Genomic DNA, 24,803 nt, shown 5'->3' on the forward strand with positions numbered 1-24,803 from the left:
TTTGCCTCAATTTCATTGTCACTCCCCACACTTCTTGTGTGCCCAATGCTGCAGACCGACATTTATAATGTGTGCAAAACCTTGGAACAACTATCCACTACACCTCAGACAGATGTCCCACAATTTAGGATTTTGAAAGGCATGAAAAAAAAATACTTCTTCTATTGATGTATCTGTCCCTAGCAGACTCTAAACTAGCTGTACACTTTGATAACCTAGCACTAAAAAAGAATTCGTGAACGTGAGCTGACAAAATGACGCTAAAGTTTACTCAAAGCTTTAAACTACAAGTATCCTCTGTTGCTACAATATGTAGGACATGCATAAAAGGAGGCAATGTAGATAATGTTATAACACTTCTCAAAGGCTTATAAGATGTGTCAAATATGATATGTTTATATGTGGCTTAGAAGTATACATTTGCTAGTTTATATGAAATTAACAAAAACAGGTTACAATAATTTTAAATCATATTTAAAACAAGTGGAGAAACTTGACAAAGCAACATGGCTAAATTCTGGTAAACATAGCCCGTTTCATTGCTCTTTCCTTTTGACTAAGCATACTAAACAAAGAGAGAGAAGAAAACTCATCTTGGTCCAGCTGTGACCAAATTTCTTTGAAACAGAGGTAAGACAATGAAAGGTTAATTATATTTAGGGGCCCAACCTTGTCTTCAGCCTCCCTCTTAATTCGCTCCTCCTCTTGACGTCTACGTTCCTCTTCTTGTCTGGCTTGCCGTTCTTCTGCTTCCCTTTGGCGCATTTCTTCTAACTGCTGCTGTCTCCTGTGCTCCTCATCCTGTAACTAATTAAGGATTTTTTTTAAAAGTCATGAATCACGTCAAAACATTAAAATAACTTTTGCTCAATAAGAGCCGAAGAACAAGTTGCTTACCTTCGATAACGCCTTATCTGGTAGAGACTATCTAGCTGCAGATTCCTTACCTTTGAATTTCCCAGGCATCAGGCTGGATCCCAAAACTTTTGCTGAGCAATACCTCTTGACCGCGACGTCGGGTGGCTCCATACGGCTACGCGTGACATCGTTCACGTTCAGCATTGGTTATATGACATCATGGTGCCTATATAGGCACCACCCAGGCACGCGGACGTCAGTACTTTTCATTTTTCCCACACCAGAAGCACAGAGCCACAAAGTAACTGATTTAGTCGTGCGCAAAACTAGGGCTCTGAAAGGGGGAAACAACCATAGTCCTATAATATCAGTCCGCAAAGTGGGGAGGCATGGGTGGGGCTGTAAGAAATCTGCAGCTAGATAGAGCCTCTAATAGATAATGCGTTACCGAAGGTAAGTAACTTGTTCATCTGATAGAGACTTCTAGCTGCAGATTCCTTACCTTTGAATCAGAGACCCGAGCCATACCAAACCGGCAATTGGTTGCGGACTCACCACCTAAACTAAAAAGTCATGCGGGTCTGAGCGGGCAAAATGTCCGTCCCTGCGCACCTGACCATCAAGGCAGTAATGATTTGCGAATATGTGCAAAAATGCCCACTATGCTGCCTGACAGATGTCTTGGACTGGGAAAATCCAAGACATGGCCATAGTCGCTGCTTTTCCCCTGGTGGAATGGGCTCTTAATCTCTCAGGGGGCTGCTTCTTTGCCAAGGTAGAACAGATCTTGATGCAGATAACGGCCCAGTGAGAGAAGGTCCTTTTCTGAACTGCTCTTCCCTTCTTTGCTTCCACGTATCCCACAAAGAGTTAGTCATCCACCTGGAACTCTTTTGTGCGGTCAATGTAGAATGACAATGCTCTTTTTGGGTCCAGCCGGTGGAGATGCTCCTCTTCCTTAGAGGGATGCGGGGGAGCAAAGAAGGTGGGCAAAGTGATGGACTGATCCAGATAGAATGGGGTCATAACCTTTGGCAACAAGGATGCCCTGGTAAAACCACCACCATGTCTGGAAAGGACATAAGCTAAGGAAGCGAGCAAGATAAAGCCTGCAACTCATTCACCCTCCGGGCAGATGTAATCGCCACTAAGAAGGCTGTTTTGGCTGCCTGGCATCCAGATTAATGGTACAGACTTCAGAAGGAAGGTCAAACGCTATCACCTGTCCCCGGTCAATCCCCACGCATGGAGGCGCAGAGTTGCCAGGTTCAGGTGGAGGACCCTCCCCTGCTTTTGCAACAGGTGATCTTCCCGAAGGGGCAGCCTGATCGGAGGATCAATACTCAATATCGGAAGCTCTGGATATCACACTCTCCTTGCCCAGTTCGGAGCCACAAAAATGACTTGGGCCCGGTCGCTCCTGATCTTCTTCAGAACCCTGGGCAGGAGTGGTATGGGCGGAAAGGTGTACAAAAGGCCGGAGTTCCACTCGCAACGAAAAGTCTTGTCGAGCGATAGCCGCCTTGGAAACTCCAGCACACAGTACAGCTGACACTGCGCATTCTCTTCAGAGGCGAACTAATCTAACCAAGGTTCTCTCCACTGCTGAAAGAGACCTTGCGCCACCTTCAACTGGAGATGCCATTTGTGATCTGCTAGGCATCGACGCCTGAGTTTGTCCGCCTTGGCGTTCAAAGAACCTGCCAGGTGTTGAACCACCAGAGTTATGCCCTGCTGTTAAAGCCATGTCCAGAGACGAAGAGCCTCTCGACAAAGGGTCCACGACCCCATACCGCCCTGTTTGCTGTAGTACAACATGGTGGTGGTGGTGGTGTCGCTGAACACCTGCATTAACTTCCCCTTGACAGAGGGAAGAAATGATTTCAATGCCAACCGAATCACTCGGTGCTCCAACAAATTTATGTGGAGCCTTGACTCCGCCAGAGACCAGTATCCCCTGATCTCCACCTCTCCCAGGTGGCCATCCCATCCAAGAAGTAACACATCTGTCACAACTGTGAGATTTGATTGGGGAAGGGAGACGGGTCTGCCGTTGACCCAATCGTGGTTAGTCAACCACCACTGCAGATCTTTTGCAGTTCCTTCTGAGACCTGAACCCCGTCAGTGAGATTTCTCCGATGTTGTCCCACTGCAGAGCCCGCATACGCCACCAGGCTTGACTTACCAACAGGATGCAGGAGGCCATGAGACCCAACATACTCAGTCACTCTCACCGAAATTCAGGACAGAGGCTGAAATATCGGAATCCTAGTCTGAATATCTTGGACTCGCTGCTCGGGAGGATAGGCCCAAAACTGCACTGTGTCCAGAACAGCTCAGATGAAACGCAGTGTCTGAGAAGGAGTCAGGTGAGACTTTGGTAAGTTTATTGAGAATCCCAGCGAATGCAGGAGGTTCGCTGTAGTATGAAGGTGGGAGACGATGTCTGGGGTGAGGACGCCATCAACAGCCAGTAGTCGAGATAGGGGAAGAACGACACCCCTAACCTGCGCAGATGAGCTGCGACCCCAGCCATCCCCTTGGTGAACAAACACCCGAAGAGCACAGGTAAGGCCGAAGGGGAGCACGGTAAACAAAGTACTTGCGGCCTACCTTGAAATGCAAGTAACACCTATGGCCCGGCAGATTGGGGATGTGAAAATACACATCCTGAATGTCCAACACTACCATCCAGTCTTCTTGGCGTGGGGCAGACAAAACATGAGCCAGAGTGAGCATTTTGAATTTCTCCTTTTTGAGGAAGAGATGGACGGTCTGAAGATCCAAAATGGGCCGTAGCCTCTTGCTCTTTCCGGAATCAGAAAACAGCGGGTATAACAGTCACTGCCTACTTCTGAAACTGGGACCCTTTCTATACCTCCCCTGGCTAAGAGTGCTGTAACTTCCTCTTGGAGCAACTTTAAATGATCATCCGTCAGCCATTCCTGATTTGGCAGAATAGGAGGCGGAAAAGAAAGAAAAGGTAGAGAGCAGCCCTCCAGGACTATCTGCAAGACCCACCTATCTGATGTTATGGATCTCCAGTGAGGGAGATCGTGACAAATTCTCCCACCAACTGGAGTAGGGTGATCCTGCAGAAACAGCCTAGGAGTGCTTGGAGGCTGCGGCTACTGGGGGCAGCGTGGTCGACGACTTCTGGCCTCCATTGAGGGTGCACCACATTCACATCCTCGCACGGCTTGGGCAGTCTGTGTGGGACGGTGGCTGGGATAGGCCTGACATGCCTCGAAACCCCTTCCGTTGCCGCGAAAGGAAGAATGCCCACGGGTGGTGGAGGAGAGGCCCAAGGATCTGGCCGTAGATCGAGAGTTCTTGAACCTAACCAGGGCGAGCCTTTTTTCCCCCCAAAAAGGCAGGTTCCAACAAAGGACATATCCAACAGATTGTCTTGGACATCGCCCGAGAAGCCAGTTGTTCTAAGCCAGGCGTGGTGCCTCAAGGCCACCATAGTTGAAATTAATCTGCCCAGGGAATCAGTCATATCTACACAACACCGTATGGTGAATTTTACTGCATCTCTCCCATCCATGACAGCTTGGGAGAGCACAGCCCGGGCTTCCTTATGGACTTGTGGTAGCACTTACACAACTGTCTCCAAAAGGGAATGGGAGAAACGGCCCAATCAACATGCGGTATTCACTGATCGCAATTCCAGGCTGGAGGAAAAAAACTACTTATTTCCGAATTAATCCAGCCTCTTGGATTCCCTATGCGGAGGGGCGGAAGTGAATGCACCTTGGGACGTAGAGACCTGCACCACCAAACTCTCTGGGGTGGGGTGTTAGCTGAGGAACTTTGCGTCGTCTGGAGGTAGGCGATGGCGGCGTGCAATTGTCCTATTCACAGGAGCCCCTGTGCTAGGTTTGGACCATGTTCCTAGAAGGATGTCCGTAAGTGCCTCATTAAAGGGCAAAAGGGGTTCTGAGGTGGAAGCCCCAGGATGAAGCACCTCAGTCAGGAGATTTGCCCTGACCTGCATCGAGGGCAGCTCCAGTCCAGGGACCTCGGCTGCCCTCTTAACCACCATGGCTTAGGATGTCTCCTCCTCCATAGCCACTGTTGCCGGAGAGAGCATACCAGTATCTGAGAAAGTATCCAGTCCACTGGCCTCCCCAAGTTCCCCATACCAGTCCAAATTCTCCTCAGAGACTTACTGGGTTTCAAGAGGGTCCCCAGACCCCTCCCAATCTTCTCCTGAGACTAACAAATCTTCAAAGTGCCCAGGCGACAACATAGAACCTATTTGGTTCTGTCGACGTTGGAATCAGCGTCGATCGACATCATTACGGCTCCGGGTCGTCGGGGATGAAGATGGGGCTTACACCACGGATGGGCCTTGGTGACGTCACAGACACAGATCCAACGCTGGGGAAGGTCGCGATGGCATGACCGGCGTCGAACTGGGTCCGGATCGCTGAGGCCCCACCAGTGTCGAACCCAATGGGGCCCCTTCCGATCTCACGGGACGCGATGCCTCACCAGCAAGGTCGTCCGCTCAAATATGCAGCGCATGGCCTTGTAAAACTCTTATTTGAGCGGGAGTCACTCTGGCTCCTGGAAAAGGAGGGAGACACATAGTCGACTCTGGCTTCGCGGAACCGTCCCTAGAGCATCGGTGCTCCTTACCTCTCTCAACGACGGACGCCAGTTGAGGTGAAGATGAAGTCCGCTTGGACTTCTTTTTTCTTCTTATGCCTCTTCCCAGAGTGTCCCCAGGACCTCGTGTGGGAGGAAGAGGACCAAGAGCTCCGAGAGTGGTCCCGTGACCTCCTCTTCTTCAATCGGGACCTCCCACAGTCTCGCTGGACGGTGTTGACTGCCAGGCTGTGAGTAGCTTTATCGCCCGCTCCCTCAAGGTCTTCGGAGCCATGGCCCGACAGTCCGACCTTGGCTGCGTATCGTGGTCCTGCTCAAGATACCAAAGACATACGTGCTGGTGATCGGTGACTGACATCATGCAGAAACAAGTCCTGCACGTCTTGAAACCTGTCTTCCTTGAAGACATCCCTCACACACAAAGTAGGAAAAAAATCCCAAAATTCGACAAAAGTCGAGAAAAAGCCGACCAAAAAGTGGCAGAGGAGTAGCTCTTCCTGGATCGGCACTTAAGTGGCGCAGAAAGAAAAGATCTGACGTTAACGCCGACGCATGTAGAGCCGAATGGAGCCACAGGACGTCGCGCGCAAGGGGTATTGCATAGCAAAAGTTTCCGGATCCAGCCTGTCACCTGGGAAATTCAAAGGTAAGGAATCTGCAGCTAGAAGTCTCCATCAGATATATAATTGTGTACTGAGAGTATAAGGCATTAAATGACAACACACGTAGAATAATGCATTTGTTTGCTGATCACCAACACTTTTAGGGCCTCATTTATGGCAAATTGGAGTAGGATAGCGCTGCTAGGCAACTTGCTGTACTGCCGTATGACAAAGTGAAAGGGAAGGAATGCACCAGATTTAAGCAATATTGTGCATTCCTGTCCTTTCTGCCTGCGCTGGTGCAGTTTCGGCAGCCTAATGCCAATGCAGGCACCCTTGCACCATGGTGCAAGAATGCCACAACTTGCAGGCAGGATTGCTTTTGTGCAGGAAGGGGCACTTTCCTGCACAAAAACAATCCTAAGAGGAATTTCCCCTTTTGTATGAGTGCTGCAGAATGCAGTACACATTGAAAGAGGAAAAAAAAACTAGGAGAAATTAAGTTATTTCTCCTCATTCCACCTCACCTCGGGAGGCAGTATCAAATTCCATTGGTGTTGAGTAGGAAAATCCAGTACAACACCCATGGAATGCCTCCCGGGTGCATATTAAGGTGACACAGCGATTTGCGTCGCCATACTCATAATTTATTAGGCCACGCAAAGCCATGCAGAGTAGCTTTGCGTGTCTTCATAAATCTTTGTGAGAGCCCTGCGTCCCGCATGTACCGCTTTATGTGGTGCAAATGTGACACAGGGTACTCATAAATAAGCCCCTAAGTGACCACTTTTACAGTACTTAATAAACTTTTTGGCATCCATAATTAAATAACCTTTAATTATTCTCACACAAAGGGGTGAGAGTGGAAGGAAATAATGACAAGCTTTACGTTGTAGATATTTGGAAATAACTGATGACAAATGTGCAAATATTTTACCTGTACTTATTTTCTTAAGCAAAACTGCCCATATATAGTTGGCTACTTCTAGATTTGTAAGTCAAACAAAGTGGCAGAAAGAAAGTGTTTGAAGTAAAGGACACTAAATAAGTGGACATTTATCATAAAACACCAGGAGTACAATATTTAATCAACAGCATAAAATACAGGTTCAGAGATTATTATCCAACGAAGGCCCTTTTAGCTACAACACCACTATAATAAAGGGGAATATTACATACTCTGGAAAGTGTCTTCAATCAAATTCCTAAAACAGACAGGGAAAACTGAGTGTAGAACACACTGTGGTGTCTGACAGGGCAGATATTTCAGCCAGCAATCCGAAAGGAATCGGAGATAGATCATTACTGTATGAAGGAAATCAAGTACCCCCCCCCCCCCCCTTCCTGTGATGAGCACTTTTTTGATGTTTGAGGCACCTCGCACTGAATACTTCATGACACTTTTTCCACAAAATTTATCAAGTATGTTGTTTCTACTTACTTGCAGTTTAACGAGGTGAAAACTGGTGAGAAACACACAGAAAGCTATATATTTATTTTAAAAAATCTGAATTCAGCAACTGGCCATATGTACCCCATGTTTCTGAAATGTGACCAAGATACTGAGGTTTGGAATAGTGGCTATGTGTACAACTCCGAATCTGAGATTACGCATACTATCATGTGATTCAGAGGGCAGTTTTGCAAAATGTGTTCTTTGTAATACACATTGGCTTACATTTGGAAGCCTTTTTTTCCTAACCATTTTTCCCTGGTGTCTAGTGCATTTTCTGCCCTCCCTCTGGGGGGAGACAGCAGAAAGGCCATTGGGCTGTTTTGGGATGAGAACATGGCCGGATGCCGAGATGGCCTGCTCCACCTCTTCTTTTTAAACATTATTTCCATGGTTTCTAGTGGGCTTCCTGCCCCCCTCCAAAAAAAACACCCAATTTGCTGGTTGGAGCAGAAAGACTGCTGGAGTTGGAGCCAATTTGGTGTGGAGACATGGTCCAATGTCAGGGTAGGCTGTCCCACTGCTTCTTTATTGTTTTTTCTTATTTCGCACAGTGTCTTTTTGGCTTTCCGGCCTCTGGTCGTGGGTGGGGGGATACAAATGATGATGGGTGGGATGTTTGCATTAATCTCACCCTCCCCTCTGGTACCTACTCAGTGAAGCTTTCAGTCCACTTTTTGTTTTACCAACAATGGCACCTCAGAGTAGAACCAGCCAGAGTGAAGTCAGCCTTGATTCTGCTCGAACAGGAAGAGTCGAGCCCAGACTGAAACGGGGCACAAGAAACCCAATACCGGTACGCCCTTGTTAGGGCTCGTCAGTTGGGTGCAGCTTGGTTTCAGAGGCACACAGAGCATGGCACCCTTGCCTGGCCATGGTTGTATGTGATTTCATAGCAAAACAATTTTATGGAATACCAATACCGGGAAACTATTTCATCTAATTGTTTAATGGACATTTTCAGAATGAATGTCATTTACCTTTTCATTAAAATAAATCATAGAATGGTTTTTTTTCGAAATTGGCTTATGTATGCCTATTTTTTAAGGTGTAAATACAATGGTTGCAGGTCTTACAGAAATGTTTTGTCTGAGGAATTTGTTTCAGTACTTTACTTCAGGGGACATTATTTCTTATTTATATCTTTTATTTTGTCGACCAACTACTTTGGATGCTTTTAATACACTGACCCTTTACTACCCCTAAATACTATCCATCCCTGTCCCTTAAAAAACACTCAACACCCCTAAACTGCACCCATCCCTGAACCTTAAAACATATTTTTACACCTCAACTTTACCCACCTCCAGAAACCAAGAACAAGAAGAATTGTAGCACTTTCTTCCTTATTCTTTTATTTAGGGGGTGGGAGCAGAGGGGAGTTTAGAGGCGCTTGCCCCAGCCTTGGTGGGACGCCCTCCCCACCCCAGTGTTTAGCAGGTGGATCTATGCTGGAGGATTTTGGTCTGTAGTGATTCACTAGGGCCAGGTATAACTAAAAAGCAGAGAAGTTTTAAGGCATGGGCATAGTGGATCTGGCCCATGGTCCCAGCCTTTCAGGGGAGCACCTGATAGGTCCAATTCTGTTCTATTGAGAGTCTTGCCCTGATGACCTTTAATTATTCTTAAACAGAGTGTTTTAAATGCCGTTTTCCCTTAACTTGTTTTTAATGTGGGTGTTGTGTGAGGGTCTATTACAGACATTTTGTAGAGAAATTTTGTTTCATACAACAGCCATCATTTTTTAACTTTATATCAATACAGCACCTCACATATGAGAAATGGGCGGCTGTCACAGATATTATTTGCAGTAATATAAGTGAGCTGCTGTGTTACAATATTTAAAACGCAAGCCACTATCCCTTAATAAGCGGCTGTGGACTGTCAGCGACCTGGCCAAAGAGGACATGAAAGAGCTGAAATTGGATCATAAATTAAAGCTGTTCCGAAAAGGGGCCCCCAAAATCCTTAAAATGACCCTGCTAAAAAGGAGACATTATCTCCCTTCCAGAGGAAGGAGACATTGTCTTCTTCCCAGCTGAAAGTCTCCCACACTGATCGTTGCTTGGAGGCAGAGTAATGCCCTCCGAGCACTGATGAAGCAACACTAATGAAGCACTATGCTACCACTGTGCCATCTACTAGCACTCCCTTTTACTGGCAAGAAAAGGAAAGATATTTTATTAAAGTAGGAGCAACACAGCACTGAAAACTAATAATAAGGAAATAATGTTTTGCAGAATTCTGTAAAAATGTTGCATATGCCATGGCTCTGCTGTTTGCGAATAGTATCAGACCTTTCATTTCACCCCGTTGCCTTTGGTCTCACAAGAGATACCAGGAGCAAAGGAACTAGACTCTTCAACAAAAACACTTTAGTCGGGTACATGTAACAGCAATCTACTTCAAGTGTTGCCTCTCTCAATGGTTTAAACAACCTAAAATATATCTATTGAGCCACTGAGCTTTTTATTAATTAGTTTCAGTTTATCATTAGTGCTTCTATTATGATTTTCATATGGATACTTGGTGAAAATAAACAGAATGGGAAAAGCGAAAATGTAAGTTTACTTCTATATTGCAATGCACAATCAACAAACTAGTGCATGTTACACATTTGATCTCTGTGCCAATGCTACACTTAGTGAATTATGAGTGCGCCTCAATAAAAGCAAATAGGAAACCAACTTGCAGCACAAAGTGTATACGCCGTTACCCCCTATCACATACTTTGGTTCCCCCTTATCAAATACTTTGTTTCTAGAAGTTTCACAATATACTAATTCCTCACATAAACGAACCTCTAAGAACGTGTTTCAAATCAACCCTTTGGAATGACTTATGAATTATGCAATCCCTTCAGCAGTAAAGCACAAGTTACTTACCTTCGGTAACGATATATCTGTAAGAAACATTAGTAAGTTATAGAGTCCTTACCTCAGAATAACCCCCAAGCGTCAGATTGGATCCGGAAAGCTTTTTTATCCGCAGTACCTCTGCGCATCGGAAGGTGGTGTCGGACGGCTCCGCGTTCGTCGTTGGCATCGTGGTCGCCAGGGTGACGTCGAGGCAGCTACTTAGAGGCCGCCCTCGCATGCTGACATCAGTTCTGCACACGACTTTACGTGCCAGAAAAGCAGAGCCATGCAAGACACTGACCTCTGCTGCACAAAACTAGGGCACTGAAAGGATGTCCTTAACCCTAGAACTCAGTTTGCAGAACGGGGAGGATGGGTGGGGAGGTAAGAAATCTATATCTAACTAATGTTTATTACAGGTATATTGTTACCGAAGGTAAGTAACTTGTGCATCTGAAAGAAACACGTTAGTTATAGATTCCTTACCTTAGAATAGATACCCCAGCAATACCAGCCCCGGTGGTGGTATGCGAACCAAGATCACATCTCTCCGCCACCATATCCCACACAGAGTGCGAATAACGGCCCAAGAGACATGCAGTGTTTACGGACCGCAGTCCTAAGCTGGCGGAAGAAAAAAGATTCTTGCCAAGATGGTCCAGCTTATTGGATTCCCTTTCCGGCGGCGCTGTAGGGAAGGCGCTTTGGAGGTTGAGGCTTGTAACACCAAGTTCTCCGGGGTGGGGTGTTGGGAAAGGAAAGTGGGGTCGCTCGAAGCCGGGCGGTGGCATCAGGCGATCATCCTGTCCACGGGAGCCCCCGTGTTGGGCCTGGACCACGTGTCCAAAAGGACTTAAGTGAGGGCCTCATTCAACGGAAGCAGGTGCTCTGAAGAGCTTGCCGCCGGTTGAAGCACCTCAGTAAGGAGGTTAGTCCTGACAGCCACTGTAGGAAGCTCGAGGTTGAGAGCCTCGGCTGCCCTACACAACACCACAGCGTATGATGCTCCCTCCTCCATAGGCACGGTAGGAGGAGACAACATGCCAAGGCCAGGTGAAGTGTCGAGACCACTAGCATCCTCCAGTTCCTCTCTCCAGTCCTGATCTTGCTCAAGCTGGTCAGATAAAGGGTCCCCTGACCCCTCCCAGTCCTCCTCATCCTCCTCAGGGTGCCACTGAAGTGAACAGGGGCACGAAAACTCCATCCGGCGCCGGATCCGGCATTGACAAGACGCCGGTCGGGCTCTGTGTCCACGTCGGGGAGGAGGCTGGGGTCGACGCCGGCTGGGGGCCGACCGGCATCGGGCATAGTAGTGGTGCCGTCTGAAGCGGCACCGGTGCAGGTGTAATGAGGTCAACCGGCGCCGATCCTGTTCCAGGCCTGGATCCAAGGAGGGCCTGCGGCGCCGGAGCCGCCGGCAGGGAAGACCTAGGCCCTCCCAACTGAGTCCACAGGGCCCGAAGGCGCGCCGGCGGGGTCGGTCCGCGGGGAGCCACAGGAGTGGCACCACCAACGCGCCTCGTCGAATCGGCTGATCGACCAGGAGAAGTCGAAGAGCGACGATGCTTCTTTGACTTCTTCTAATGCTTCGACTTACCCGACCCGGAGTGCAAAGACTTGGATGACTTTGAGCCGGAATGACGATGGCTCCTCGACCTCCCTCTGGACCGGGACCTCGATCGGCGCGGTGCCAACTGCGGATTTTCGAGCAGCTTTTGGGACCGCTCCCGCAAAGCCTTCGGCGTCAACAACTGACAGTCAGAGCACGACTTGGGGTCATGGTCGCGCTCCAGGCAGAAAAGACACACGTGGTGCGGATCCGTCACCGACATCATGAGATGGCAGGATCCGCAAGCCTTATAACCGGGCATCCCTCGTGCACCTTACGGAGTCGAAGACTCGAAAAGACGTCGACAAAAGTCGAGAAAAAGGTAGTCAAAAAATGACTGAGGAACCGCTCTTCACGGATCTGCGCTGGCTGGCACGGAAGAAGAAAGAACTGATGTCAGCGTGCAAGGGCGGCATCTAAGTAGCTGCCACGGCGTTATCCCGGCAACCACGACGTCGAACGCGGAGCCAACCGACGCCACCTACCGACACGCAGAGGTACAGCAGACAAAAAATCTTTCCAGATCCAGACGGACGAATGGGGGTAATTCTAAGTTAAGGAATCTATAACTAATGTGTTTCTTTCAGATTCATTCAGCTCTGTTGGAAACCATAACCCTGTGGCCACATCAAAAATGGAAGCGCTTAATGTCTGCGATTAAAGTTGGTGAAAATGTAATTTCTTTGACAACTGAGGAATTAAAAACACCTCATGACGGACAAAACAATTGCTACAATAGCGAATGCTAAGAATATTTCTAGAGAAAGTTTCAAGACCCAGGCTTCCCTTCCTTCTCCAACTGGTTACACAAATTATGCACTGCCTCGTTTGCAAAACCCATAGTTAACTACTTTTACGTAAAAGTAAGGGGTAAATAAAATCGTTTTGCGCTGGGAACCTTCCAGTCTTTGCAACTAGCCTAATTTCATCAAACCAAGCAGCAATGGGATGTCAAATCGCTTCAAGCTAAGGTCCTAGGAAGGGATGATATTGCTGTCTGCGAATCAATGAATGAAGGGGTTTTGACAGCGACTGCCAAAATGGTCTGTGGACGTTAGCCCAGTAGCGTGCTGGGAGCTCCCGATGTGAGGGAGATCAGCATTAGTCAAACCGCAGTGAAAGAAGAACGATCTCCAAACCAACCATCTGCGTGAGTCATGCAGTCACTGTCAAAACACCTTAATTCCTCAATTCGTAGAAAGCTATATCAACCCTTCCTATGATCTTAGCTTGAAGTGATTTCACATCCCATTGCAGGATCAGTCTGATTGATTTATTGCAAACCGTCTCAGGATATCTTCACCCCAGATGGGTTGGTTGTCAGGCATTTTTTACAAGCATATACAATTAAGTCTTGATGATGACTGCCATATTTAAAGGTGGATCTAAACGTCGTTGACATACAGTACTCCCAAATGTCGTTCGTCTATAAATTGAGAATATTGGTACTTAAAAAAATTGTGACAGAATTTGTTCATTATTTTAACAGCCACTGTCAAAATGTCTGAGCTGTAAAATAACTCAAGTTTCTGTGTTGTTTCCCACTTTTATTATGTCTGTGTGCTATGTGATTGAATAAATACCTGTATTTTTCCATTTGAATATTTTTGACATAGAACTTATTTACCTTCATTGTTCAGTTTGAATTCATATTTAGGGACCACCTGTTCCTTTACAAATATGAGTTAACATCAGGACCCACAAATCTGGCTCACTCAAAACACATGTCCGCTGGAATCTCATCCGGGCAAGGAGCCCTGTTGCGCGAAAGCCCCAAGATAGCAAACTCCAACTCATCCTGGGTGATTGCCAGGCTTGATACACTCTCTAGCAGGCGAGAATCATCAGACATAGCATCAGACTCAATGTATCAAAGTGATTTATCCGCATATTAGGAGAAATATACAGGAAAGCGACCCCAAATCGGTATTATAGACAAAGGGAGGGTTCATTATTTCCTAAACTTTGGTACTATTTTTTAATTTTCGGACTAGGTGTAACTCATTTCAGACCTCACTCCTTATCTCCGTTTTCCCCCTAGGGATCTCTGTTCTATAATTCCTTTCACATCTAGCAATAAGAGTTTTGTCCCTAGGCTTTGCAAAAAATTCTATGTGCCGTAGTACATCCTTTATCAAACCACCTATGAACAAAAGGAGGGTCAGATGGCAGAAGAATGGAGAGCATTGTGTGAACTGGCTTAGCTATTATTAAATAAGCTCTTAAAACTTTCTGTGCAGTTGAGGACCACCCAAAAAGAGATTAAAGTCTAGGGAGGAGGTTTCTCCAAATTGAGAGATAAAAGTTTTGGGGAGAACTTGGACCACCTCAATCCTTCCCTTGATTGCTAGATGTCAAACCTGAAAGACTATATTTTAAAAAGGCTCTTTCAGAGACGAGTCGCCACCCCAACTTGAAGGAAATTGGGATTTTTGGCCACTAAACACTGTAGGAGGCATCATAATGATTTCCAGTAAATCAATCAAATTACCTGCGAAAAGGATAAAATCTACCACCCTCAAGCAACCCTGTCCCATAAAGACTGGAGGAAGAGGATTAGAAACTTTATAAACATTTCAAATGTGCACACCAGATTAAAATCCTAATATTTTTGTCTCTAAAAATATAATTCAGAGTTACCACTGATGCATGAATATGGCAGTCCTAGGGGATTTTAAGTCCTACTGCATCTACCCTGTTTGTTAAACAATCAGCTACTTGCATTTCTATCATTGAAAACAATTTCTTTAGGTAATGACTGTTTCTAGTTTCATGCTTTTAAAGTACAAGTTACTTACCTTCAGTAACGATGTATCTCGTAGACGATTCGAGCGGCAGATTCCTTAACGTAAAATTATCCCCACGCGTGAGGCTGGAGCCAGAAAACTTTCTTTGCCCCAGCATCTCTGTGCGCTGGGGGGCGGTACCACGCGACTCCGCCCTGACGTTGTCCGCGGGCATGACGTCAGCGAGGTCACATAAGCCCCACCCCGGCGCGCTGACATCAGTTTTCTTCTGAGAACTTTTCCGCGCCACAATGCGGAGCCATCACAAACAAAACTGTGGAGAGTATGGGACCAGTGTGTGAAAAATCAGTGAAACAGAAAAGAGAGAAACGAAAGGCGAGGAACAGCACCAGTTGTAAAAGTGCCAAGCACTAAGGTACAAAAAGCCATAGCGGTGAAAGCCACAGCAGTGAAAGAGCAGATCACCACTCTGAAGAACACCCTTGCAAGCTAAGGTGACATCCTCCCTGGAGGCAGAAAGCATGTGAAAAACGCCATAGCAGAAGAGAGAGGGAGAGAGAGAGAGAGAGAGCGAGCAATCACAATCCACAAAAGTGATGGGCAACAAGCCTGGAACAGAGGAGTAACAGCAATTCACCCCCAGATGACACCATCAAGGAGGGCTGTAGAGGATTGAACGGGCCGAGGTACAGGCAAAAAAAAATCCAAAGTAGAGGACTAAAAAGTAATCAGAAACCCAAAGCAAGTAAAAGGTAGAAGAGTAAAAGGTAGAAGAGTAAAAGTAGGCCCCCTACACTGGAGAAAAAAACCTGAGTGGAGGGATGCAGAAGCACACATGAACGAACCGATCATGTATCATAAGGGAAGGAGTGGAACAATCAAGCAGAACGAAGCATCCTGTCCGGGAGGAAGCGAAGCGGACACCCACAGAAGACAAGCCAACCGGAGGGAGGCGAGTGCAGAAAACCAAATTGAAGGTCCTCGCAGAACGGGGAGGAAGGGTGGGCCGTGAAGGAATTTGCGGCTAGAATAGTCTCTACCAGATACATCGTTACCGAAGGTAAGTAACTTGTACATCTGATAGGGACTACAAGCTGCAATTTCCTTAATGTACAATAGATACCCTAACCATGCCCAGAGGGGAGGAGGGCCTGCGAGAGAACCTCCCCAGTAGGAAGAAACACAGGGCCACAGCAGGGGACGTGTCACGGGGACAGGAAGGGCGGCCCAGCCCCTACCAAGCAGAAGTAAGCAAGAACAAGGTGAAGGGAAGACTGGGAGACCCCCAAGCCCTTCCAAGGTACAAATGCCCCAAACCCTCGTAGGGACAGACAGCCGCAGAGGAGCACCCAGGAGGAAATGAACCACCCCAACACCAGGGAGAAGAGGTAGAACCGGAGGCAAAGCCAGCCGTAGGAGAACATCCAGCGATAGAGGACAGCTCAACAGGCATCAGCCGCAGGAAGCAGACAAGGCAGTAACGGCTCCACAGCCAAGCAGCACAGGCGTAAGAAGAAAGGCACAGGTGGGCAAAGCCCCAGCAGAAAAAGAGGCAGGGGCACAAGGGAACACACTAAGGGCTACGGCAGTGGACCAGAACGAGCAGGTGTGCGCAGCCGGCAATACCATGGAGTAGTGCACCCAGAACAAGCCAGGCGCAAGCCGAGGGCAGAGGCCAGGAAAATGCAGAACAAGCCCCAAAGGAGGATCGTTCAATAGACACACATCGACCCACGAAGAAAAATGGAATCAGCCATAAGAGAAAAAGGGGAAGACACGGAAGACGGACCTAGCCGCCAACCAGAACACAGGAAAGCCAGAAGAAACCCAGCCCCCCTGGAACACCAGGCAGAGGACCTGGCCGAAACGCCAGACAGGAAGGCGAGAACGCCACAACACGAAACCATAGCCAGCAGCATGGCAAACTGGCAAGCGATGTAGTGAACACCGAGACCGATGGAACCCGGAGCAGCGCGAGCTGCGCCCGGACAAGACACAAGAGACCGCACCAGCGGAATACAGTGAAGCCAAGAAAGGTAGGGAACCCGAAAAGGGGCAACCATACTTCCCCAGCGCAGGACAGAGCTATGCAATAGCTACAAGCACCCCACATAAGGTATGATACATCCCACTAAAACATGGCAACACCTCTTAGGGAAAAACCCGCAGCAGAGGGCCAGAACATAAGGTTAGGGTATGATACGTGCCAAGAAACATGGGAATAACTCTTAGGGAAAAATCCCGCAGCAGAGATCAGAACATAAAAGAGCTGCAGATAGAACCACAGACGGCTTGTCAATCAGCCAATCAAAAAACACACAGTAGGGGGCGTGGCCAGCAGCCAATGAAGATGGCAGCAGCCTAGGGAAGCTCTGTGTCTGAAACTCACTCCCCGACTAATCCTGGCATAAATCCGGCGAGAAACTAAGGGCAGAACGTCTGCGGCAGCCCGGGAAGACCAAGGCAGTGATCGAGGGCGGTTCCAGCCTGGCGCCGGCATCTGGGACGAAGCACGACGGAGCGACGCGACTGAGGCCTAAAAAAGAAAGTAAAGCCGGGGCCTCAGTTCATCGTGCGCCGGGGGCGGAGGCGCAAATCTCGCGCATGTGCGCCCTGATCCCTACGGTCCCGAGGAACATACATCTTGATAGAGTGCCCCGCGATCGAAGGCTATAGCCAGTGAGGAGACTGGGCCGCGAGTGAAGAATTGGCCGTTCTCCGAGAGAATCCAATGGAGATGTGAGGTGGGTCCCGCAATGCCTGGATGGAAATGCTGCATGTGCGCCTGATGCTGGTCGCCGCGCGGATTGCCCCATAACGAGACCCCTGGGATGCTGCGGCGGGTGCCGGGACTTGACGCCGGCTGAGGCGCTGTAATCGGCGGCGGCTGCGGGAAAGACTCGGCACACGCAGAGGGGGCGGCCCTGTGATTGTGATTGTACCCCATACTTCATGACCAAGTGTAGGAGCCTGAGCGCGATGAGGGGACCCCGCATATCAAGGGAAAAGGCATGGAAGTGCTGGTAGCCAGACCACTCTACTGACTCCCGTTAAACACCTTCTGCTGCTCGGACTCCTGGGCCTCGAGCGTATCACTGTCTGCCTCTCTACAAAGTGTATAGGGTTACGCTGTGGCCCTGGTGACGGGCGGACTTCTTGCTGGGCGAACCCCAGGGCCGGCTGTTAACGAGGGGCCCAGGATGTGGCGCGGGGGCATTTGGTTGACTCTCAGCATAGGTGAATGGGACAGACTAGGCTTTGGAGACTTCTCCTGTGAAGCAAACAATGGCGGTCCCCGGTGAGGATTGGGACTGTGTGAGGGGGCCGGGACGCACTGCAGTGTAAGACTGACCGAAAAGCAAGAGGAAGATAAACTAGCTGTATAGCCCCACAAGATCTCCCAAGGGGGGTGCTCCACAGGGACCGGTAAAACCGACAGGCCGCACGTGGGAGACTCCCCGTGGCAGGCAGCGGCGACTGCTGGTTCCCCCTTATTGGTGCCCCCCCTTATAAACCGGACCGCAGCATCGCCCGCCTCGATCACCATGGGAGGCAGAGGGCAACGTACAGTGTCCCACACCAAACTCGAAAAATATGCTTATCACAGGGAGCAAGCGGACGCGCCGCCGCCCTCGGCCGGTGGCTCAGGCCTACCACCCGACAAAATGAAGGAGTTTACCCTCCAAGATGTAATGGCCGCGCTGACCCAGATGCAGGCATCCATAGGGACAATCTCGACTGATATCACGTTGCTACGTGCCGACATATCTAAAATGAGCACAAGACTAAAGGAGGTGGAAACTACCACGGAGACTCTTACCAAAGAAACAGCGGCGTTTAAAAAAAAGATACAGACATTAGAAATTGTGCATAAACAGCTGCTGGATAAGCTTGACGATCAGGAGGGAAGGTCCAGAAGGAATAATATACGCTTGGTAGGCGTGCCGGAGAGCGTGAGAAGGCCGGCCCTGGACCTCTTTGTCGAAAAACTTATTACGGACCAGCTACAGCCACGTGGGCTGTCCAACTTCTTCTCGGTGGAGAGAGCGCATCGCGTGCCCGGAGGAAGGCCCCGACTGGGGGCCCCCCCGCGGCCGCTCCTGGCACGCATATTTAATTTCCGCGACCGGGACACCATCCTACAGGCGGCACGCATTGCTCCCCCGCTGAGAGTGGACAATTGTACTGTAACCCTATATCCGGACTACACTGCTGCAGTGACAAAGCAGCGCCGTGATTTCCTGGACGTGAAAAGAGAACTCTGCAATCGTGAATTCAAATATGCAATGCTATATCCTGCAAAGTTAAGAGTGGAGGCGGAAGGAAAGACATGGTTTTTCACCACGCCGGCGGAGGCCTCTGATTGGCTAGAAGGCTGGCGACTAGCGAAAGACTCAAAACGAACGGGTCCCGTGCATAAACAGCAGTCTCAGTCATCAAAATCATTGGGGCGCACCGGACTGGAGGAAGCGGAGGGTGCACAGCAGAATGAAGTAGAGAATGCAGACTGACTCGCAGATACCGGACCTGTCGCGGCTGTGTGCTCCCGCTGCTGACCCAATGGGGGGCTCGCCTACAATAATTAAAGACTGGGCTCAAGAATTTTAATTTTAGATTTCTCGCACTGAACTACGAACTGTCTGGGGAGAGGGCGAAATGCAAGGAGTGACTCTTCCCCCCCTACGCAAGTATAAAGTTATGGGGATTAAGCACTCTGCTGAGTTGAGGTGGCGGGTAGTTCCAAATCCGCTGTGCAGGGAGGGGGGGATGGGTGCAGTTCACAGAATTTAATCTAGGTTTAGTTTTGGAGTTCATGGTTACACACAAGATTGACAAACAGCATTTATGGAATTGATCTGAGGGGGAACATATGTTTAACGCAGTTTCGCATTGCAATAGATGTCAGATAAAACGCGAATGCATGCCCCAACTGCTGACTTGGGGACAAAAATATTGAGCCCCCGAACGCCCAACCCACCATTTAAAGTGTTGTCCTGGAACGTAAATGGCTTAGGGGATAAAATAAAACGGGGGCTGGTCTTACAATATCTCAAGAGTAAAGGTCCGGCTATTGCGCTCATCCAAGAATCCCACTTGACAGGCACGGCCTGCAGAGCCCTAGATAGGTGGGGCTTTAAAATGGTGGTACATTCTGACTTTACATCAGGTTCACGGGGTGTGGGTATACTAGTGAATAAGCGGTTCCCACTGATAATAACCGACTCCCGAAAAGACGACCAGGGGCGCTTTGCTGCAATGACCTGCCAATGGGAGGGGAAAATATATAACTTAGTGACAGTGTATATCCCTCCGACCCTACATCAGACTACCTTGCAGGCTTTTGGGGAATTCCTACTGTCACTTCCGCACGGAGAATTAATAATGGGAGGGGACTTCAACGCGACGATGGACGCATCCATAGTTAGGCAGCCCCCTAGAGATCCCAGTAGTGCCAATCTTAAACTGCTCGAATTCACAGAGGCTTAGGGCCTAATAGATGTATGAAAAATCAGATGTCCGACAGTACACATTCCATTCGGGGGTACACAATAGCCTCTCTAGACTGGACTATATTTTCACATTGGCGATGGGGATTTTGGGTGTTACAGAGGCGACACATTTACCCAGGGGTATTTCGGACCATTCTCCAGTCCTCATCGCATACGCAGCCTTCACACCATAGAGGTGTAGGGTTTTCCTGCTCTTTCCCGGATATCTTTAAATTCCTAAAATTAATAAAGCTCTTCTTATGACGACTAAGCAATATTTTGCAGAAAACAAACACTCGTTGCATCCCCGACGACACTGTGGGAAGCCTACAAAACAGTCCTTCGAGGACAGGCCATTTCGATGGTGATGGACCATAAAAAGACCCAGCAAAAAGAGATCGATAGTCTTGAACAGAGAATGTCCCGGGTAGAGGCAGAACATGCGGTACATATAGATGAAAATACCACACACCGGATGCACATGGCACAGCAAGAATATAAGTCCTACGTCTGGGAAGCGGCGAAAACTAGGCATACCAAAACACAGCACACTATCTAAGAACTAGGTGATAAAGCGGGTAAGTTATTGGCCTGGCTAGAACAAAAGGAACGGGCTACTAGATGGGTGGCGCAGATCCAACTGGACGATGATAGTTTCACGGCGGAGCCGAAGCGGATCGCAGAGGCTTTGGCGGCGCATTATAAAAAAATATATACCCCAAAGGCCACAACCACCATAGCGGACAATCTGGACTTCCTCAAAGATATAGCTATGCCCACACTAGCCCCGTCCGCGGTTGCAGCCCTCGAAAAAGATTTGACTCCTGAAGAACTAACATTTGCGATAGCCGCGCTTCACACAGGCAAAGCAATGGGGCCAAACGGAATTCCGGTGGAATTATATAAGAAAGCAACAACGCAAATTGTACCACACTTACTAAACATGTACACTGACAGTTTAGAGAAAGGGATCCTACTCAGAGATCAAAGACTAGCCACTATAGTGGCCATTCATAAACCCAACAAACCACCACATGAATGCATATCCTATAGACCGATCTCTTTGATTAATGCCGAAGCAAAGATCCTGGCAAAAGTTTTACGAGGCTGCAGCCATACCTAGCCACAGTAATACACCCAGACCAATCCGGGTTCATGCCAAATCGTAATACCGCCCTTAATCTGTGGCGGCTACATGGGGTCATCGCGCGCCGCTCCACCATAGAGGAAGAGGCCGTCATTCTATCATTGGATGCTAGAATGGTGTTTGATTTGTTAGAGTGGCCCTTGCTATTTACAGTTCTTCGCCACCTGGGATTTGGTCCCAAGATCTGCGCTCGGATCCAGCTATTGTACACACAACCATTGGCGCTGGTTGAGGTGAACGGTCATATATCGACCGCTTTTCCGCTGGGACGGAGGACACAACAAGGTTGCCCCCTTTCACCACTTCTTTTTGCGCTGGTGTTAGAAGCATTGGCGGTCTGGATACACCAAGACCCGGTTATCCGTGGCTTGAAATGGCAATGGGATGGGAAGACCGCATCTCCCTATACGCGGATGATATCTTGTTGTACTTAGCATCTCCGACACGCTCGATTAATTGCCTCCTAGATATCTGTACGTCATATGGACGGGTTTCCGGATACACCATCAACTGGGCGAAACCACACCTCTATGTACTCCAGGGCTCCCCACCACGGCTTCCAAGAGGGTGTGTAATACAGATAGCGGAGAGTGGTTTCAAATATTTAGGGATATATGTAACATCTGACAGAACACAATTCATCGCTGAAAATCTTACACAACCCCTAACCCGATTTCGGCAGGACGTCAAGCATTGGCGCTCCCTACCACTGACGCTGCTGGGAAGAGCTGCCCTCTTCAAAATGATGGCGCTCCCTAGATTTCTATACGTACTGCAAAATACGCCCTTTCCAGTCTCCCTCACATACTTCACCGCAATAAACGCAGAAGTGACCAGTTTTTTATGGGATGGGAAAACATCACGGATAGCACTCCATAAACTAACAAGAAGCTGGTATGACGGTGGCATCGTCCTTCCCAACATCAAAATATACTATTTGGCCTCACAGCTCATGGTTATAAACCAATGGCTACACGTACCCTGTGACGACCCAGCATATCGTATGGATAGACATCGGCTAGGTGCTGTAGGGGTTATGGGGGCGTTGTATAACAAGATCAGGAGACATAACCTCACGGGCCCGACGGCACATACTATACAAGTTTGGTTTGAGGCACAGCGAGCGCTAGGATGGGAGGGGAAGATAACACAGGCCATGCCATTATGGGACACCAAAAGACTGGGTATGATGCGCAATACTAAGGGGTTTCGACAATGGGATCTGACAGGAATCTCGCGAGTGGGAGATCTCTGGAAGAAAGGGGAAATAGTCACGTTTGCTCAATTACAGACTACATATGGTCTGGCAAACACCGAAAAATTTCGCTACCTACAAATCAGACACGCACTCATGGCCGCGATCGCACCGGGTACACAGCTGGCGGAATCCTCACTGCTGGAAGATAGACTCCTCACAGTACATCTTACTAAAAAAGCCATTTCTCAAACGTATCGGACAATAATAAATAACCAGCCAGACCCCCTAAAAGCCCTTAAATCTAAATGGGAAACAGAAATAGGAGAATTCGACGAAACAGATTGGCAGGAAGCACTTTCGTCCCCCAAGGAGGTAGCGATACCATCAAAACTTAAATTGATACAAATAAAAATTCTACATCGCACCTACTATATCCGAACACTCCTACATAAACTTAATCGGACAGATTCATCGCTATGCCTCAGACACTGTGGTGAAGAAGGGACTCTCTTTCACACCCTCTGGCTATGTCCCTTAATCGTCTGGTATTGGAAGGCGATAATGCGCACACTTTCTCAGGTTACAAAGATCACGACTCTCCCGGAACCGAGGAGATGCCTCCTTAACATATGGGAACCCACAGATCTTAACCGTACGGCACAAACCTGGGTAACATTGGGCATGATGCTGGCAAAGCGAAACATAGCACAGCGATGGGGATCCCAACAGCTTCCTACCCTTCCCAAGTGGTGTAGGGACATGGATACCACAATGATCGTTGAAAAGGCAGTGTATATACATGGAGTCTGCCCTAAAAAATTGACTCAGATATGGGGAGGGTGGAACACCTATCGAGGGAATATATGCGACCCCCCGAAGGACAATTCAGATTTAGAAGTGACTGAAGGACTCAAGGGGACGGATCGTGGAATGCTAAATAATCGGATTGTCCACAATAGGGCTCCAGCGCAGAGAGGTATTCAATGTTATTGTCATATCAATGTATTATTCTATCAGATGTTGAATGACTGTACACATGTCAATGGAGTGATTTTCATCATATTCAATGCCGATGATTGTTTCTATGTTTTGGAAATGTCAATAAAAAGTGTTAAAAAAAAAAAAAACACACACAGAAGGCCCAACCTGAGGACACAGATGGGTGGACCACAACCAAAAAACCACAAAATCAGAAGGGGCTGTACCAGCAGCCAACAGCACAAAAGGGGTCACCCTAAGGACCCGAAGGCACGCCAACCCACCAAAACAGACAGACGGTCCAACCAAACAACGCCGCCCATAAAGCAACAGAGGACCGACAAGCTAAGTTTACTGAGGGGGAGGAGGAGGAGGACGGAGCCCCACAAGGAGCCGCTGAATGGCAGCATCCACATGGGTGTTAAATAAGAGCACCCCATCAAAGGGCAGGTCAACGAGACGTTCCCTCACATTCTCAGGAAAAACGCTATCCCTCAGCCAAGCATGGCGACGGAGAGCCGCTGAACTGGCCATTGTGTGGCCAAGAGCATCAGAAACATCCAGGGACGATGGGGCGAAAGAACGCCGCCGAAAAGGCACTGAATCGACCTCAGACGAAACAGCCGCCTGCGTGGAGAAACTAGAATGACCCGGGGACGCGCCCAGGCCCCTAGCCAGCACCCGTAGCGCCGCCAGCCATCGGCGTCTGAGCAGCGTCGGCTCGGCTTCAGGTAAGGCCGCCACCTGTCCAGAAGACCGAGGGGAACCCGGGGACGAGCTCCGAGTCCAGGCGACCTCCTGCGACACCACAGGGACCCCCTCGGGGGTTTGCGGCGAGGCAGAGGCACCGTGGGCCGAAGAGGGGAACCCCGCAGGGCCGTACCCTGACAACACCACACCTCCAACAACTGAAGCCGAACCCGTCGGGGCCGGAGCTGCCAGCAACGCCGCGGAAGGCCCCGCACGTGGCAAGGGATCTGTGGGCATCCCAGGAGGAGGGGCCAAGGAAGCCCGCGGAGCCGCAGCATAGGCCTCCATTTGGGCCCTAGTCGCTCCGGCACCGGGAAACGGCGGGTAGGGTGCCGACGAATGAGGCCGCATGTCCCGCGGAGAACCCGCGCTCGCCACAGAGCGGGGACCAGGCCTCGGGGACAAGCTGTATGACTTACAGACGGGCGAGCAACGCCACTTGGGGCCTCGGTGACGGGCGATATCGGAAGCGAAAGCGGCGATTCGTGGGCCCTTC

At 48.9% G+C, this 24,803-nt stretch overlaps 1 protein-coding gene across 16 annotated transcripts in view; it reads right to left on the reverse strand.

Moving 5' to 3' along the window:
- Window positions 1-24,803, reverse strand: part of AFDN (afadin, adherens junction formation factor) — a 1,598,291-nt gene that overhangs the window by 168,250 nt on the left and 1,405,238 nt on the right. For all 16 annotated transcript variants that reach the window (XM_085611917.1, XM_085611916.1, XM_085611915.1 and 13 more), the window contains one exon: window positions 670-807. In XM_085611917.1, coding sequence (XP_085468043.1) covers window positions 670-807 — 138 coding nt within the window. The remainder of the gene's footprint in view (window positions 1-669; window positions 808-24,803) is intronic.

This window comes from Triturus cristatus, chromosome 6, assembly GCF_964204655.1.
Source record: "Triturus cristatus chromosome 6, aTriCri1.1, whole genome shotgun sequence".
Lineage (NCBI taxonomy): Eukaryota > Metazoa > Chordata > Amphibia > Caudata > Salamandridae > Triturus > Triturus cristatus.